The sequence below is a fragment of the Panicum virgatum genome, chromosome 6N, assembly GCF_016808335.1.
Source record: "Panicum virgatum strain AP13 chromosome 6N, P.virgatum_v5, whole genome shotgun sequence".
Classification (NCBI taxonomy): Eukaryota; Viridiplantae; Streptophyta; class Magnoliopsida; order Poales; family Poaceae; genus Panicum; species Panicum virgatum.
The window spans coordinates 4,252,914-4,270,284 of record NC_053150.1 but is presented as its reverse complement, the minus strand read 5'-3'; the positions used below and the strand labels follow the sequence as shown (position 1 = coordinate 4,270,284).

The window sequence follows — 17,371 nt, the reverse complement described above, 5'->3', positions numbered from 1 at the left end:
ATGGTTGGTGAGAAGTCAAGTGCACACCAATACAAGTTGAAGGGAAGCGTTGTTGAAGATAGAGTCATGGATGGCACTGCAACAGTGGCGGTGTTCTGTCCGACGGTCGGCGAGGTGGCAGCAGCCTCGTCGGGCTGTTCTAAGTGAGCAGCAAAGAGAGACGACTCAAGTCCAGTATATGGAGATTCGAGTATGGACGGCTTCAAGGTGACGTGCATATTCGCCAATGTGGAGTTTGTTGGATATGTGTCGAATATGTGTACAATTAGGTTACGACTGGAGTTGAGTTGTAATATGGTAGGTTAGGGATAGAGTTTGGGTCGTACTTTGTATCCCTTGGGCCCATAAATATGAGGGCACTACCGTGTAACAGTGAGACAACTTGGCGGCTGGTGTGGGCGGCGGCGTTGCCGCGGTGGTACCCGGATGCCGGTGTAGCTGCTGATTATGGAGAGGAGCGCTCGTAGTCATGCCCCAAGGATGTAGGCACATTGCCGAACTTCGTTAAAAAAACATCGTGCCTCGGTGTCGTTCTCGTTCGTGTGATTTTATGATTTAATTTTGTGTTCTTAGGGTTATCGCTTCCGCGCAATTATTCTAACAAGGAAGCCCCAAATAAAACGCGATCCAGAGGGCACGCCGTTTCCATCAACGCCAAACACCACAAGCAGCGGCGAGCTCTCATCATCAGACAACAACAGCTCGTCGACGTGACAGAGACCATGGCACGAAGGACGTCGTCGAAGCTGCCTCTGCTCGCGATCTTGTTCTCATTGCTGCTGCTGCTCCTGCCCTCGGCGGCCGTAGCCAAGGCCATCGACGCCAGCAAGACCCAGCGCCTGGAGCTGCCGGACGTGCTGGTCGGCCCAGAGAGCGTCGCGTTCGACGCCCGCGGCGCCGGACCCTACGTCAGCATCTCGGACGGCCGCGTCCTCAAGTACGCCGGCGAGGGCGGCGCCGTCCGACGTGACATAGCCTAACGGTATCGCCATTAGCGCTGACAGGAGCCACCTCATCGTCGCACTTACCGGACCATGCAAGCTGATGAGGTATTGGATCCGAGGGTGTAAGGCTGGTACATCCGAGTTGTTTGCTGACCTGCCGGCCGGGATACCCAGACAATGTAAGACCCGACGGGAAGGGAGGGTACTGGGTAGCACTACATCGGGAAAAGTATGAGCTTCCATTTGGACCGGATAGCCACTTGGTCGCTATAAAAATCGGCGCTAATGGTGAAAAATTGCAAGAGATGAGGGGTCCCAAGGATGTCAGGCCAACAGAAGCAGTGGAAAGAGCAGATGACAGAATATATCTTGGATCTGTGGAGTTGTCGTATGTCAGCATTGTTACAAGTAACTAGGCCTAGAATAAATTTTAGTTATGCCATATTAGCTCTGTGTTCTATTAAATGGTCTTTTGTAAGGAGTCATTAGTATGTGTCCATGTCAATAAATTTCCTTGATTCAGAGATTAAGTGTGCTACATATGAGTAACTTTGTTGCTGTCAGCCAATAATGCGAGCTCGCCTCGGTAGGAGTACCTAGAGTTTAGTCAAGATAAATATAATGATACCCGCAAAAAGAAGATACATATATGAGATGTACTTGATCTTTATGCATATTTTGTAATGTTCCCTCGTACAAATGTTTTTGCCCTTCTAGCGAGAAGAACTAAAAGGTCGTGAATTTAAAGAAATAAAAATATTTTCGTACGATAAACAGTTCAAATTCGTTTCATCGTTTGTATGTAGTATAATTTGTACCTGTAAAATCTAATCTCATAATAACGACCTCAGTTGTTACGTACATATCAACATCATAGAGTAAAAATTGAGTACACACGTGAGTAAAAAATTACAAAAAAAAAAGGCAGCCGTTGACTCTAATGGAAGACCATGAGAGCAGCCACGGCAGCACCCAATCCAAGCCCCACTAGAGACCCAACACCAGCCGGGGCCGCCGCAGAGCTCGGAGGAGGCACGGCCGGCATGCCACCGGCGGCCGCCGGGGCCTTGGCGCCTGGCGTCACCATCGGCGGCGGCACAGCAGGGGCCATGCCCAGTGGCGCTGGAGCAGGCGGAGCTGCAGCTGGCGGACGCCCAGCGCGAGGGGGCACGGCCATCGGCGCCGGGGACGGAGACGCAGTCGGCGGGCGCGCAGCACGGGGGGGCATGGCCACCGGCGCTGGAGCGCTGGCGGCCTCGACTCTGACGGCGAGCTTCATGCCGCCGGCGCAGTGGCCGGGGACGCCGCAGATGAAGTATCGGGTGACGCCGCCGGCGGGGAGCGGGACGGTGTCGTCGCCGGTGGTGAAGGTGGCGAGGGGCCTGGAGGCGGTGCACGAGTCGTGGTCCGCCTTGCTCACCTCCAGCACGTCGTGCGCCGCGGGGGAGTACTTGAACACTGCGTGTATCCACGTGACACGAGTCAAATCCATGGTAACTAAAAAATCATCATATGATGGTATTTAAAATACAACTTTTTATTTAACACTAGTACCTTCTCTACACATCAATGACTAGCATATTATTATTCTTTTATTTATAATAAATTTGTATAATCGTATATATCAGAATTGACCAAGCTTTTGTGACGAATAATAAGAATAAGGATTGCGTACCAAGCTGGTCGCCAGCACGGAAGTTGATGCCGGATGCCCAGCTGGTGTAGTTGGTCCGGAGATCCCACGACCCCGCCGGAGCACCGACGGTGTAGCTGGCCCCGTGCGCTGTCCCGAGCACCGCCGCGACGGCCACGGTGAGGACGAGGAGAGCTCTAGTCACCATGGCTATCTCCGTGTGCTGCTTTGTACCTTGATTGGAGATGCAGAAGATGAGACGAGAAGAGAGAGTGGAAGGTTTTTGGGTTGGGGTTGTGGTTGTGGGATTATTGGAGCAGGGTTTATGTAGGCGCTGCATGCTCGATGCCCCGACGTTAGGTGCGCAACCGCGTGACCGCGGGAGATCGTTGCCGTGGTCACCGCCGACTGCGTGGCGGTGTGGCCACCGGCCAGTAGTGTGAGAGCTGAGCAGGTCGCTGCTGCAGAAGCTGCTGGGGCTGGGTCAACGGTGCGTGGGCTTGGACTCGCTCACGCCTGTGGACTAGTGCTTTGTCCCCTCCACAGATGGAGCCTGGAAGTGTTCGTGAATTTATGAATTTGATTTGAGCATGTAAACTTGTTTATTCATTATGCTGCTGGTTGTTCGGATAAGATAATTTTGCTTGTTTCGCAAACAAAATAAAATTAGCCTATCTATATAACCTATATACATGCAACCTACTAAGTGTCATAATTGTATTTCTCTCAATCATTATGCTGCTATATCGTCAACCCACTAAGTGTCATAATTTCTATTTCTCTCGATCATATTTTCCATATATTTCCACTATGTTGTGGCTTATCAAAAGTATAGATAAAGAAGAAGCCCAACAACCAAATTTCTTATTTATCAATTAAATATCACTCTATGTAACATACAGGAGTTAAAATCTCCTCTCTTTATTTCCTTTTATTATTGCCTCATGAATGTTATTTTCATTTATCATTTTATTTCCTTTTATTATTGCCTCATGAATGTTATTTTTATTTATAAATTAAATATTAGTCTATTTAATATTAATAAATGAATTCACATTTGTTAAAAATTCAAAACAATTCGTCTACTATGATCTTTCTATCTTCTAATAATGATGCATCGCACTAGGAAACATTCATTTATATTTCTCTCAAACCTCATTGAGCCACCAACGATGGAAGAAGCACCTCTTCATTCACCTTCATTTTTATCATGTTTGTAACTTTCGACTTTAGTATTTAACTATATCTTATATACAACTATACCATATATCTTCAATGTTAAAATTGGCTGCAACTTCATATCTCCATCTTTTCTGTACACTCAACTTCAACATTTTTGTTCAAAAATCCTGAACAAAAATCCCGCAACAACGCGCGGGGTATTCAACTAATTCTCCTTACGTAGCATGCCGACCATGATGCCATCTAATTGCTCAGGGCGCAGCTCGGGAAAGTTTAGTTACAACACAGAACTTGCTTCAAGTGCATCATTGTTTATTTTTAACTTTTCGTGCAAAAGATTTTAAAACAAATATTCTTGAAAAAATATTCAAGAATTCCTTGCCTCTTCTATCTCATCCATTTTTAATGCTAGCCCATAGTTGAGCGTTCGACCAGCCGTAAATGGTTATGACAAGCCTGGAGACGTAAGATTTATGGTACGGTGACGTCCTATTTCCGAGTGATGAACCATGTAGTATTCCACAGCTGATGAAAACAGAGGTAAGCATGACTTTGGGCACGCACGCATCTCTCTTGTAACAACCAGACACCTGCCTGATCATTTGTTGCATTCAGTGTCAAGGTCTCACAAGTCACAACTCAATCATTTGTTATTTAATCGGCTATCAGACAACCCATTTCACATAAACAGCTGGAATGGGTATTACAAGCAGTGTCTTAGCTTACAACACGCAAACTGGCTTAACTAGTTCAATCACTTCTCTAGCACCATTGAACAAAGCACACTAAACTAGCAACACACAACGGGTTTTACTTACAACACCAATAGCTACATACAGGTAACGTACATTAGGATGATCTAGTACTCTACAGTTACAAAGAATAATATCCGCTTACGACTTTTTCTGTCAGCTGCCTGATTATGGTGCTCCATCAGAACGCCTGGTCATGTTACCAAAAGCTCCTATTTGTAAGACAGAGGGCCAGATCTTGACACTGCGAATCTCTGCAGCGAGCCAGCCCCATGGCTGCCCCCAGAGCTAGAGCCCTCAACAAACTTCACCTTCCTACTAGCGCTGAAGTCAAGCGGTCCCGAGCGCCTCATGCTCCGCAGCTGTCCGGTCCTCTTATCTGCCTCATACCCGTCGTCATGCTGGGACCCTGACGAACTGTAGTAGCTAGGCTCGAAGGTGTGGGACCTGGGTGTTGTCTCTGGTCGATTTTGCCTCACAGATGGGGAGGCGTGCGCAAGAGAGATCAGAGGTGACTGCTTTGGGGACTGATCCATTGGTTCTGAGGCCATCAGTGATGCTCCATATAGCTGGTGGTAAATTGAGCGGAGGATGGTGTAAGGTATGTGAACCTCTAAAGTGCTTCTGGGGAGGTACGGGGACAGCTCACAGAGTTGATCCAGGAATATTAGCTTCGGAACAATGTATGCCCTGCATTTTGGTCATGTAAAATCCATCAAGACAAAGTAAAAAAACATAGCCAACAGAGATCCAAAAATGCTGTGGATCAGGTGAATCCAGTACCTGCTTGTGTCATTCCATGAATCGAGGACTATCCCTGCAGACAATTTGACATAGATCTGCATAGCAGATTTAATACTTGCTTCTGCTGAGACACGGCTTGGTAATTCAGCTTCTTGCAAGTCATCTGTATGCCCATTTGAAAGAGAATTTATTCGCTGCTCCCTTTCAACCCTAGTGTACTCGCTTCCCCCAACCACAGCACTTACGCACCTGCATGAATACAAGAGGCGGATAAAGTCACAAGATGCCCAAAAGTATCCTGTTGTCCGTGTATTGTGTATTATGTTGAATGAGGACACTAGAAAAGGATTTCAGGAAATAAATGGTAAATTTGATGCTGAGCAACAAGCTTCATGACTACAGGCAAAGGTTAAGATGCACTGTCTGTCATGTATATCGCCCTGTTTTAAAAAAACGTTTTAAAACTACGTTTAATCTTGATTAAACTCTAAACTTTGGCCTAGCGTTGCGTTTAATCACAGTGTCGTTTAATCACAAAAGACGTTTAATCTACGTTTAATCACAAAAAACTCTAAACCATAGGCTAGCGTTCACCTAGCGTCTAGCGTTTTTTAAAACCTTGGTATATCGATAGCGAAAAAACGTTGACATCAAGCATACACTTGCATCAGTCACACATAATCATTAGGAGGTAAGTCTTACCTTGCAAGGCAGTGCAAATTGTTACTGAATCCACCTATATTGACATCATAAACAGCACCACTCCAAATATTGGACACCATAAATGCAGCACAAAGATATGGAAGTAAGATCCAAGAATTATCATTAGCTGCACCAGCTTCTGCCAGAATAGCGTGTACCCACTCGGCATCGTGTTTGTCACCAACACCAACACTGCTCGCAACCCTTCTCAATCTAATAATCTCATTTTTGTCAGGTACCTCATCTGGCAACTGCAGGGCTAATCCTTTGAGCAGAGAATATATGAGAGGTACTTTCTCTTCAAGCACCGCTCCAACAGCCTCAACCAACAGTCGACGGAAAGTTATCGCCTGCCCTGCTTGAATACAGAGGTCAGCCAATGTCTCAATATCAATGATCTGCTTCAGATTTGCATCTCTTTCAATCCTATCACCAGAATTTACACTTCCAGCTAAACCCTCCAAGGCATCACGATTTGACCTCAATGCTGAATCAATACAATTTAACAGTGCAGATGTATGTTCCCTTAGCATCTTATCCATTTTATCTATTCCATAGCCACCAAAAAGACGAACAAGGGCTTTGAGTTCTCTTTTATCTGTAAATGCTTCAGCTAAACATCCACCACCAATAGGTTGTGAGCTCCTGAAGCAATTCTGTATTGCATCAAAAGCAACTCCAATGCGAGAAGCATCCTTTACAACATTCTCAATATACCAATTGCATATCATCTCGACAGCAGATCCCCCTCCTTGTGTCCCCACTGGTGTTTCAAACATTTGCAAATTGGGAAATGGACCAGTAAAACTCTCTGCTAGTAGCACTTCACGTATACCTTCAGTAAGGTCCATACTAATATGCTGCTCTGCTAGATGGATGATGCCCAGATGTCTTCTTAGAAGAGATTCTATGATTGATGGTCGCTGAATGCAGTTATCAGTTCTAATCATACTATGAAATCTTCTCCTGAAATTCCCTAGGATACAGTCTCTCATGTACTACGAAATAAACACAATCTAGGTAAGTCAAACAAGGACACATGCATGCCAGTTCAAGTAAACAACACAAGCAATAATTTTCTTCTGAAAATATAAAATTCATTTGTATGTTTTTAGATCCGTTTATCATAAGATATTACTTAACATGGAAAATAAGGATATAAAATTCACTAGCTTTAATAGTCATGAACAGCCAATCATTTTGTTATCACCAATATATCCTGAAAACATAACATGTCCAAAGTTCCAAAAAAAAATGCATGTTTACTTCTTCCCAGTGAATATAAATTATTAAATTGTACATACCTCCCTGAGAACAAAAACATGGTTGAGAACACAGATAGGCTCCATATCATTTAGAACAGAACATAAACTTGTCAGCCTCTGCATAGCAGCTTCCAGCCTGTTTTTGATGCATAAATAATTATATTGAGGTCAATAAAATGAGGATAACATTTAAACAGTGATGTGAAGTAACAAAATGACTGACATCTTAATTGATGAACTATTATCAGGATAACTCTCATGTCCTGGCGTTAACAAGCTTGAAACACCTTTTGCTCTTGTACTATTCAAGCAAAGAGCTGCTTGCTCTGGGGAAAGCTGGCAAGTTTTGAAGTCAGACTCAGATATAAAACTATATATAGTCAAAGTTATAAATATGAACTCAAAAATTATCTACCTGCATCTCTAATGAGCCAAATCCACCTTCTGAATCTAGAATGTTTATCAATCCTTCCAATCCACCCATGATAGACTCAATAAGGGACTCAACATATGAGATAGAATCTCTGCCAATTTTGTTAACCTACATATCAAACAAAGGACAATTCACTAATTAATATGTTAAACACAGAAGAAAGATGCAGGCCCCTACATATCATAAGTGTTGAAGAAGCATATAGGATTTGTTTATTTTCATGGCACTTCGAAGTCTTCACATTTCAGAGGGCAAAGGCAGGCTGACTTCCTTCTCGATCAACAGATCAAGCATAGCAAAGGTCCATCTCCTCAACCAAAAATTAAAAGCATATGCGTCTCCTTACAATATTTAACTAATCCTCAAAGCTAGCCATCGTGTAAAAGCACTTGTTCAGGATGCTGCAACCATCAAAATAATTCTCAAACTGAATCATATAGTGAATTCAAATATACACCTCTTCAGGAATAATTGCAGATGCACATTCTGGAAAACTGCAAGCAGCTCCAAGCCAAGCACAACAATGCTGTGGGCGGCCTTCTGGACCAAACATTGTATTTCTGAAGACCTGTCAGGTCCCAGAAAAAAAAATAGAACTTATTATCAACACAAAAAAGCTAGTAAATTGGCAAAGAATCAAAGGAATATGCAAATTACACAGCAAATCAGACAAATTATACACTTACTGTGGTTAGATGCTGATGATAAAAGTAGAGTTTTTTAAGACTTCCGTGTTTGGAAAGTTGGCTCTCAAGTTCATCCACACATCTGCAGCACATGTTAACTCTAGTGAGATTCAAATTATTCTTGAAGAATTTTGATTCAAGTATTTGCATTCTTGCCAAAAGTACAATACCAGAGAACTATGCAGATGGATGGATGGTAAACAACTGCATTAGCTATTCTATTGATTACCAATTTATATTTGTAGTGTAACATATGCGGATAATGTGGTTAATGGTGAGGAGATGGTACAAAACAAGGTGGAAATTTGGTAGCATGAATTAGAATTATTTGTTTATCCTATGCCAATTATGCTAAGCGCCGATGCATCACGAAGTTCGGAAGCTAAGGGGAGGACAAAATAATTCAATACTACAAAAAAAGACTTATAATGGGAAATCATCATCCAATGCTTGGGGGGTCTGGGGCCACATGCTATTGAGTATTGACACATTGGATTGTATTTTCCAACTCATGACCTTTTTCGAAAAATATAGGCTCACAAAAAAAAGTTTCAAATTAAATTGGATCTTTCCCATCACCTTGACCAATTATACGCAGCATTGCCTTCCGAAACCAAACCCTCCTTCCCCGTAGACACAGTAGCCTTCTCCAAGTGCCGAATGTTTATCGAGGATCTTGAAGATGTTACAATCATCAAAATGGAGAGCCAGTTCTTACGCAAATCCTGCAGCACCAACATCATGTTTGATTGAAAAATTCAAAAGATAAATTATAAGGAAGACTAAGCACATAGATATACTATTAGTGACACACTTTTCACTGGTTAATGCAATCGTGCAATAAGCAATGTAAAAGAAACCAAAACCAAGGTGCAAAACTCACGACAAGTAGATATGATATCAAAATCAATATAGAGGTAACATTCAATAAAGCACAATTCACAGATAATGAGTTCGAGAAGAAGCAAAATGAGGACTTTCTATCCACAGAAAATAGCTCTGCCATCTAGGGAAAAAAAAAGGCTCTCATCAATATCTAGAAGTTAAATTTCTGTCAACACCATTGAAAAGTATTCCAGACTATCTTGGATTGCAGAATCTTGATAAAATTTAGAATTGTAGTTATCTATGCGTGAACTTAAAATATGTCTAACTGTTCAAGGGAACAGTTTTGAGAAGAAAAACATCAGTACTGGAAACTAACTGGGCAAATTTGAGCTAAAACTGTATAATGCTATGTGGATCAACAAGAAAGCCTTTACATTAGTTTAACCGTTACTGGGGCATAGAAAATCACTCCAACAATGCAGAAGTTGTAGGACAATTTAGGTCTATCTTCATGGGTCATTGAGTAAATCTGTACATTATATTAGGTAAACTTACAGTCAAGTCAGAGGAAATGGCAGGAACACTTTCCCCCTGAGGTTTTGGAATGTTCTCCAGACAATGGAGGACTTGCTGAAAAAGGCCTTTCAGTGTCGCATCTAGGTCAAGAGCAACCATTCCTGGAGTACCAAGTAAGAACCGTATTCTCCCAGCACAAGATGACAAGTATGATAATGCATATCCTTTTATTGCTGCAAAGAGAAAAAGGAAGCATGTGATTACCAATTGAACTTTTTGACAGTTTTTTAAAATACTTTCATTGTCCAAAAATAAAGGGATTTGAGAAACATCTAAGTTCAGCATTAAAAAATATCGTCTTACAGGCATAAATGAAATCCTACTCAACTCATATTGTTTTTGCTGCCTTCAACAGTGGAATTTTTTTGACATTTTTTTAAACAATACTTTCATTGTCCGAAAATAAAGAGATTTGAGAAACATCTAAGTTCAGCATTGAAAAATATCTTCTTACATGCATAAATGAGATCCTACTCAACTCATATTGTTTGTGCTGCCTTCAACGAATAAGCCTAGCAGATAATGCTCGCAACAAGAACCAAGCAAACATTCACAACCAAGGACTACCATGAATGTCATGCTTGCTACAAAGTTGTTCTGTACTCAACATCAACATAATGATTGCTCTATAAGGCAAGGCTAGAACTAGACAAGAAAAATATTGAAAGAAACACTCAAATAAGGCAACAGGTCTGGAAGAACCTGCTATGTATTTACGGACCAGGCAACAAAGTTTGCCCATTCCATCTAACAAGAAACCAATAGTTGGGTCCGTTGCATCCTGAAAGTTTTAGTGGACAAATTAGTATGGAAGGGAACAACAATTTATAGAATCCAAGAAAATTTAAGGATGGAGTAACTCACAATGTCAACAGTTTTCCCTCGAGTAGATTTTGATGATGCAATTCCCACATGTTGGAAGTACCAAATCACCTCGCATTGAGCCAATGAAAGAGCAGAAAAGACCATCTGCACAGTGCACCGACATTATTTATATATCAACTGTGGAATAACATGATCTTAGGTACTTCCCTCAACATGATGAACTCATGAAGATCTTTGAAAGTATAGAGCTTACTTAAGTCTCATGGAAAAAGATCTTTAAGATGGAATTTACCAAGGTTATAAATAGCGCATAGAGAAAATCTCTGGAAGTCCATCAGTAACTAGTTAATCCAAATTAATCACTTCTGCATTGCTTCACTCTTATTGTGAATTAACCCCTCTTTTGACTATAGTAGTACTAATATATAGCATGATATCCTACTGTTTTTCCCTAAATAAGATCTTAAATACAGATAACTTGCCTTAAATGATAGTTGAATTACTTACAAGTGCAAAAGAAAAAAGGAACTCTAATATGTCCACCATCCTAGAATAACTGATACAAATGTATCGGATACATCTTTCTTCATTCAGATTTTTGTTAAAATATAGACTATAAATCATTTGTACATTGATCAGAAGCCAAGCATCATTCAACGAGGATAATATTAGACATGCCATCAAAATGTCAAATGCCAGAATGTAATGCATCAACTATGATATACCATTACATCAATCAAAAAAAGGTAATAGTCAACAAAATGTGATACTTGGCACCAGACCTGAATATTAGGTGCTAGGAGGCTAGGTTGATCTGTGAAAAACAGAACCATCCTTCCAATTTCCTGCTTGAGAAGAATTCTCCTTTCACGATGCATAGCATCACATGACACTAGCGCTTGCTCATGCACTTCCCTGCAGAAGTCAACATAAAGCATTAACAAACATCTGCAAGAATGATGCTAAGTAGATGGAAGTAAAAAAAAAGTCCAGTAAAAAAAATGTAATGACGCCAGAAGGGGAATAAGTGCTAGAAATAGGGATAAAATGTATCACTGTAGTTCACGAATAGATGAAGTCAAAAGTCAAAAACCAATGAAACGTAGGTTAACTGAAATTGTAGCAAATGTAAATAACTGAATATGCAGGAAGACTTCACATAATCAGAGTATAGAGTGAATAGCTCAAACTTCATGGAACAATAAAATCCTTCACAATACAAGCTATTTTCGAGCATAGGGCAAAATAGAGGAGCAAAGCTGTGAAGGACATACGTTAACATTTTCTCAACCTGCTTTGCAACATTGTACTCCAGATCAGCTTCCTTTTGCTTAGTTCGTCCAGATTTGGCCATTCTCTTTGATTCTAGAACTTTTGGAAGAACGTAAAGTTGATAATTTTCCTGAAGTAAGATGTACTACACGAATAAATTGAAAGACCAAATTAGCATAGGAATAGCAAAGAATAAATCGATGCTACCATATTATCTTTGATTTTACCTCATCTCTGAACAGAGGGAGTATTAAATTCTCTTTCAAAACAACCTGAAAATCACCAAGAGAAAATAAATCAAGGCTTACATCACATGCTCGTTGCACTAAGGAATCTAGTTTGGTTAACACTTACTAATTCTAGTACAGTTTGTTATAACAGATAGCACTAAGGAATCTAGTTTGGTTAACACTTACTAATTCTAGTACAGTTTGTTGTAACAGATACATGAAAGATGCTTTCAACTAAATCATCCATCTAAAATAGAAATAAAAAAAATTCAAAAAGCCACCACAATACCAAATCATCGCAGGATACCAACAGAAGAGTTAATATGATATGGTAGGCTGCAAAACGAAATATATGTGCCACTATTTGGTTGGGTGTGAACTGTTCGTTAAAACCGTTATACACCATAAAATATACATATGAATGAATTATTAACAATTCAAGAAAATAGATTTGGGAACTAAAAGGGAAAAAAAAGGAGGCATAGGACATACCATGGCAACATCTATACTAGTCACCCGAAGTAATTCATCAGGACAAACAAGATATCCTAGAAGAACCCACTCACGGTATGATGTGACATTAGCCAAGTCTTGGGCCCTCTGGGAGGAAACAGAATCACATTAAGTTTTTGAATCGTAATGCATCTTTATTATGGTATTAGAAAAATAATGAGCAAATATTTAAGCTCCCGTGATTTATCATCTCTAACTAGTGAAAAAACTAACCATAGGATGAGCAGAGTTTGTTAGGATGTCAGGATAACGTGGATGAAATGGACTGAGGAAACCTTCATTTCTTAACTTTTTGGTATCAGTTGAAAGGAAGATAATTGGGCCAACAGCTTCTAGGACCTGAGGAACAAAACATTATAGTCAAAGCACCCAAAAAAAGTTCAAATAAAGAGTATCGAAGTCAGATACCGTAGAGGTACTAGCAAAATGCCTGCACTTCACTCAAAAGTCTCAAATGGTATCTGCTGATTTTAATTGTATTCAAATTTATAAATTTGAAGCATAAACCACAGATCTTAATATCATACACCCTGTGAATACAGTTGTGCGGACAATCTTATCCACCACAGAAGATGCTCAGTAGTACATCAAGTGCTACTAAAACAAATCCACAGAAAATACTCCAACCCCATCTTTTGTGCTTTACCAATTGAAAATAAGAAATGCTTTTGCTTTCACTTTCGCTCTCTAGCTTGGATAGTAATAAATACAATAGCAGATAGATAAATATCGAATACAAAAGAAAAAGTTTGACAATAAGAAATGACAAGCAACATGAATGGAAAATCCACGAAACTAGTCAAGCAACAAAGACTGTAAAAAAAATAATTGGATTTGGCCTTCCAGATAATCCATACTAGTGCAAAGTGCGCAAAACCAACTCTAAGAAGCTTTTCTGAAACTTTATTTCACAATCATGGAACTGAGCGATGGGGAAAAGTAGCCTAGCATGACAACAAACTTAGGGGCTAAATACTGCAAATAGCATATGAAGCTTGATTCCTAGTAATTACTACTGCAATAGAGAATGACATGAGCATCACCTCTCCAATTCGCGGGCTCACAAAATTAAGATCTTCATGCAACCCTTTGATAGGTGGATCATAAGAGTCCACAAATTGAACCAATCTGTGCATAATTAAACAACAGTCAGTGTAAAAGAATCTAGTATAGGATAGGGACTGACGTAATAAAAAAAATGATAAGCTAACACAAAACTAATGAAACAATTTATCACTAAAAGAATATCAAAGCAATGAAGTTGAAAAGTAAGTGCACAGTCTGCAATCAGCAATACCACACCTGCTTCAAGCAATAAAATATTGAAAAAAGCAACATGACAATATTTATATTTAAAATTCTTATAAAGACACTTAGATCTTCAAATTTATCAATAAACTACATAAGTACCAATATTAAAAAAAACAGAACACTTTGACTCTTCGCCATCAAATTTTGAGTTATGTCTTGCAATGCACACATATTTGTATTTTTCTTTCAGTAACAATCAATAATCATATGTTAATACACGTGGCTGACTAATAAAGAATGATCTGTATTCGTTGTACATACAAGTTTACAAGACATTAGCACTTGCCCCACATAAATATCAAAATTACAATGAATGGCATAATCACAATATAAATGTTTTGGAAGGTGGTAACAACTTCTAGTTTCCAATCATAGCACCCATACCGGTGATAAAACTCACAATCACGACCACCTTTTAGCATAACATGTAAGATGTTGTAAACCTGGAGGATCATCTTTCTTGGTACCTGCAAATAGACAGTCAGGGAGGAAAATAATTTAGTGAAAGAGGAAAAACTGCTATTTGGAGTAGTAATGCATTTCAGATATAGTTACCTTCTCGGAGAAAAGATTGACTCGGACAAATGAACAGAACAGATCCATAAAAGCATGAAGAATTAAAGAGTTCTGATGTGGCTGTGGAAATAGTGGAAACATAGTCAATTACACAGACAGAGGATAGGTTATTCCAATCAATACCGAAAGGTTCCTTACCAGCAATGTTATGACTGTGCTGCTCAAATCCAAAATAAGTCGCAAAGCTTGTTCACGAAACGCCAGCAAATCAAGAAGCAACTAATGGGATGAGATTTAGAAGGAAATCAGCAAAATGCAAGGTAAAAACATTGTCAAGGGGAATAAGGTGATTGACTAGTATAAGAATTCATTAATGTCTAAATACACTGTTATGACATAGAAAGATCACCAGGACGTGCACACCCAATTTCAGGCAGCTACTCATGGACTCAAGATTAGACAAGAGCAGTGCTTCACTCCAGCTACAGTGCCAACAGCTGGCTGTTGTTGGCACATATTCTAATAAGCATTTTGGAAATCAAAAGAACGGCCTCTTTTTTTTCACAAAGCATTTCTTGATACTAAGGTAGAATCAGGGACAGTATAGTTATTTTAAAAAAAAAGATCGACAGCGCTAGCACATGCAAGCTAAATGGATACCATATCTGACGAACTCAAGTTTGAAAAATGTATCAGGTGGGCTGAAAATAGAAAATGAACCCATGCAGTGGGTCGTACATAATTAGGGTAGTTCAGGTACTATGTCCTATAAGTTCCAACAAGGATGCTCGGTTAATCAGAGCAGAATACAATAGAAAGTTACTTAGAGCCTAATTGGTTGGGTGCCAAAATCTGCCCAGCCAAAATTTGGGCAAGCCTATAATTTGGCACTTTGGTTGGAATCATGAAATTGCTAAGGTTTTGATAAGAAAGATTGGCATGCTCACGTTTTAGCATGCCCACGTTTTGGCATGGCAAATTTTGGTATCCAACCAAGCAGGCCCTAAGTTAGAAACCCATAATTGATTGATGTAATCCATTTTCCACAATTTAGTGCAGACTTGAGCCATATATACACTTAGGTTTTGGAATGCAACCTGATTCTTTTTTAAAAAAATGGAACTTTTCCTTTTCGCCCTGAACTAAGATTAATTGATATGCTTGGCACATACGGACATACCAGGATCCATTGCTCTAGATTGTGCATGTAACCTTCAGCATTCTCGTTTAAAGCATCAAGAGCAAACTTATCTACCTGCAAGGCAAGCATTCGAGCGATTGAGCCACCACCAGTAGTAATATTAATTAAACCCTAGGTAGGAAGGGAGAAGATTCTGAGAAGCGGAAGAAAACTGAATCCTTACCCTTTCCAGCTGCAGCTTATTTGGATGCTCAGGAAATTTCTTTGACAGTGTGATGCAAATTTTCGGGAAATTTGGAAAGACGCCAGCTTTCCAAAATGCATCCGAGAATGTGTGCGTGTTGGGATCCGGATAGTCCAGGATGCTATTCAGACGGTACATCTTGGCCAGCAACCCCTCCGCGACTTTTGACAGCTGAACCACCGGTTCCATCTGAAGGTGTTTGTGGCCACCAGCGGAAGAACTTTGTGGCCCATCAGCAACCATGTTCCTCCAACTTGCCAATGCAGAAGGAGTCGGTTCTTCAACATTCAGGTACTCCGACCACCGGGACATACCTCCATCCACTTCTTTGTTTTTGAACGACACGTGGGCCATCTCTTACTTAATTAGAGGACAGCTTCCTGGTCTTCAACTGCGACCAAAGTACAGGTGCGTAAGTTGAGAAAAAGCATGTGCGGCCCACACGTACGCGAATTCAAATCACAACGACATATTCAACCTGCATCAACGCACCTGATGCTTTGGGGGGTAAACTAGGCGGTAATTTTCACATTTTAAACTTAGAGCTATCCATTGGTTTCCATTTCAACATGTTCACTAGTCTAACGGATGAAGCAGTTAGACTACAACACAAGGGAAGCAGAACTAAGCGGCAGAGAGCTTGCAACAGTAAACCCAATTGATTGGTGCTACATGCATGCGCCAAATGGCAGCACCACAGAATTACCATTTCGGCTAACTTTAGCTCCGCTGCTGCATGCGTGTCCACAAACGAAGGGCCTCGCCAAACCAACAGGATCTGTGACTGAATGTCACTCCACGGAAGTCCACTAACGGACCAACAATTTACTCCAGCAGCCAACATCCTAAGCAAGGGCATCCAGACCAGGGATAATTCAGCGCGCTTCACAACCCGCAGCTGAACACAGGCCGACCCAGCAGCAGTCAGCGACCCTTCGCCCGCGCACAACGGCATAATCCCCCCCCCCCCCCCGAATCGCTCGCGATTAGCGTAGCCTACTCGCACCATTACTCGGGAAAAGCAGCTAAGCAAGCTCGACCGCCTGAGATCGGCGGCATTTCACGGGGATCGGGGGCTAGCGGCGCTCCGAGGGGGGGTGAGTGAGAAGGGAGCGAAACAAGCTAGCTCACCTGCGGGACGGACGGTGGCGCGGATCCGGGGGTCCCCCGCCTCGCTCAGCGCGGGGATCTCGGCGCCATTGCGGGCGCCATCGCTGAGCAGCCGTTGGTGGGGAGGGAGTGGGAGGGGAGTAGGCGACGGAGGGCGACCGGACCAGAGGGATGCGGTGGTTCGGGGTGGCGGATTCGTCGTTACGCCTACGCATCCCCCGTCCCGCGTGACGCTGGGCCGTGGGGCCCGCGCGTGTCCGGGGATCTTCTGCGGCGGCGGGCCCGCCGCGCTCTACTGGGCTTTTTGGTTTTGTTTGGTTGTTCTCTAGAATACTTTAACCGTTAATTATGGTGTCAAACAAAATCAGTTTATAAAATCAACTTCAGAACCCTCGCGTTAGGAACCTTGAAGAATCTAATGAAACTTTTGACCGCGCGATTAGAGAACAGTCATTGTAGCATCA

General features: G+C 41.4%; 2 protein-coding genes across 2 annotated transcripts; both read right to left on the bottom strand.

The window, feature by feature from the left end:
* Nucleotides 1–1,703: 1,703 nt before the first annotated feature.
* Nucleotides 1,704–2,896, bottom strand: LOC120677660 (uclacyanin 1-like). Its single transcript, XM_039958835.1, has 2 exons — nt 2,620–2,896; nt 1,704–2,402 (listed from the first exon to the last, which is right to left on the bottom strand). Exons 1-2 carry the CDS (start codon nt 2,783–2,785, stop codon nt 1,882–1,884), a joined length of 687 nt encoding a protein of 228 aa, XP_039814769.1. The 5' UTR covers nt 2,786–2,896; the 3' UTR covers nt 1,704–1,881.
* A 1,490-nt stretch (nt 2,897–4,386) lies between these two features.
* Nucleotides 4,387–17,094, bottom strand: LOC120677659 (probable protein NAP1). Its single transcript, XM_039958834.1, has 24 exons — nt 16,929–17,094; nt 15,777–16,188; nt 15,593–15,667; nt 14,611–14,691; nt 14,452–14,532; nt 14,281–14,363; nt 13,629–13,713; nt 12,799–12,924; nt 12,565–12,672; nt 12,070–12,114; nt 11,845–11,987; nt 11,353–11,485; nt 10,610–10,714; nt 10,448–10,526; nt 9,725–9,918; nt 8,921–9,066; nt 8,342–8,423; nt 8,113–8,223; nt 7,638–7,763; nt 7,446–7,558; nt 7,262–7,358; nt 5,958–6,955; nt 5,295–5,504; nt 4,387–5,201 (listed from the first exon to the last, which is right to left on the bottom strand). Exons 2-24 carry the CDS (start codon nt 16,149–16,151, stop codon nt 4,724–4,726), a joined length of 4,074 nt encoding a protein of 1,357 aa, XP_039814768.1. The 5' UTR covers nt 16,152–16,188; nt 16,929–17,094; the 3' UTR covers nt 4,387–4,723.
* Between the last annotated feature and the right edge of the window lie 277 nt (nt 17,095–17,371).

Bases quoted from the DNA above. Each gene is read 5' to 3' on its own strand.
- LOC120677660 (XM_039958835.1), bottom strand. From the start codon at position 2,785: ATGGTGACTAGAGCTCTCCTCGTCCTCACCGTGGCCGTCGCGGCGGTG. The intron at 2,403-2,619 runs GTACGCAATCCT...GGATACACGCAG, and splicing joins CCGTGCTGGCGACCAGCTTG to TGTTCAAGTACTCCCCCGCG.
- LOC120677659 (XM_039958834.1), bottom strand. From the start codon at position 16,151: ATGGCCCACGTGTCGTTCAAAAACAAAGAAGTGGATGGAGGTATGTCC. The intron at 9,919-10,447 runs GTTCTTCCAGAC...TTCTCTTTGCAG, and splicing joins GGTCCGTAAATACATAGCAG to CAATAAAAGGATATGCATTA. The intron at 8,224-8,341 runs GTAAGTGTATAA...GGGACCTGACAG, and splicing joins ATCATCAGCATCTAACCACA to GTCTTCAGAAATACAATGTT.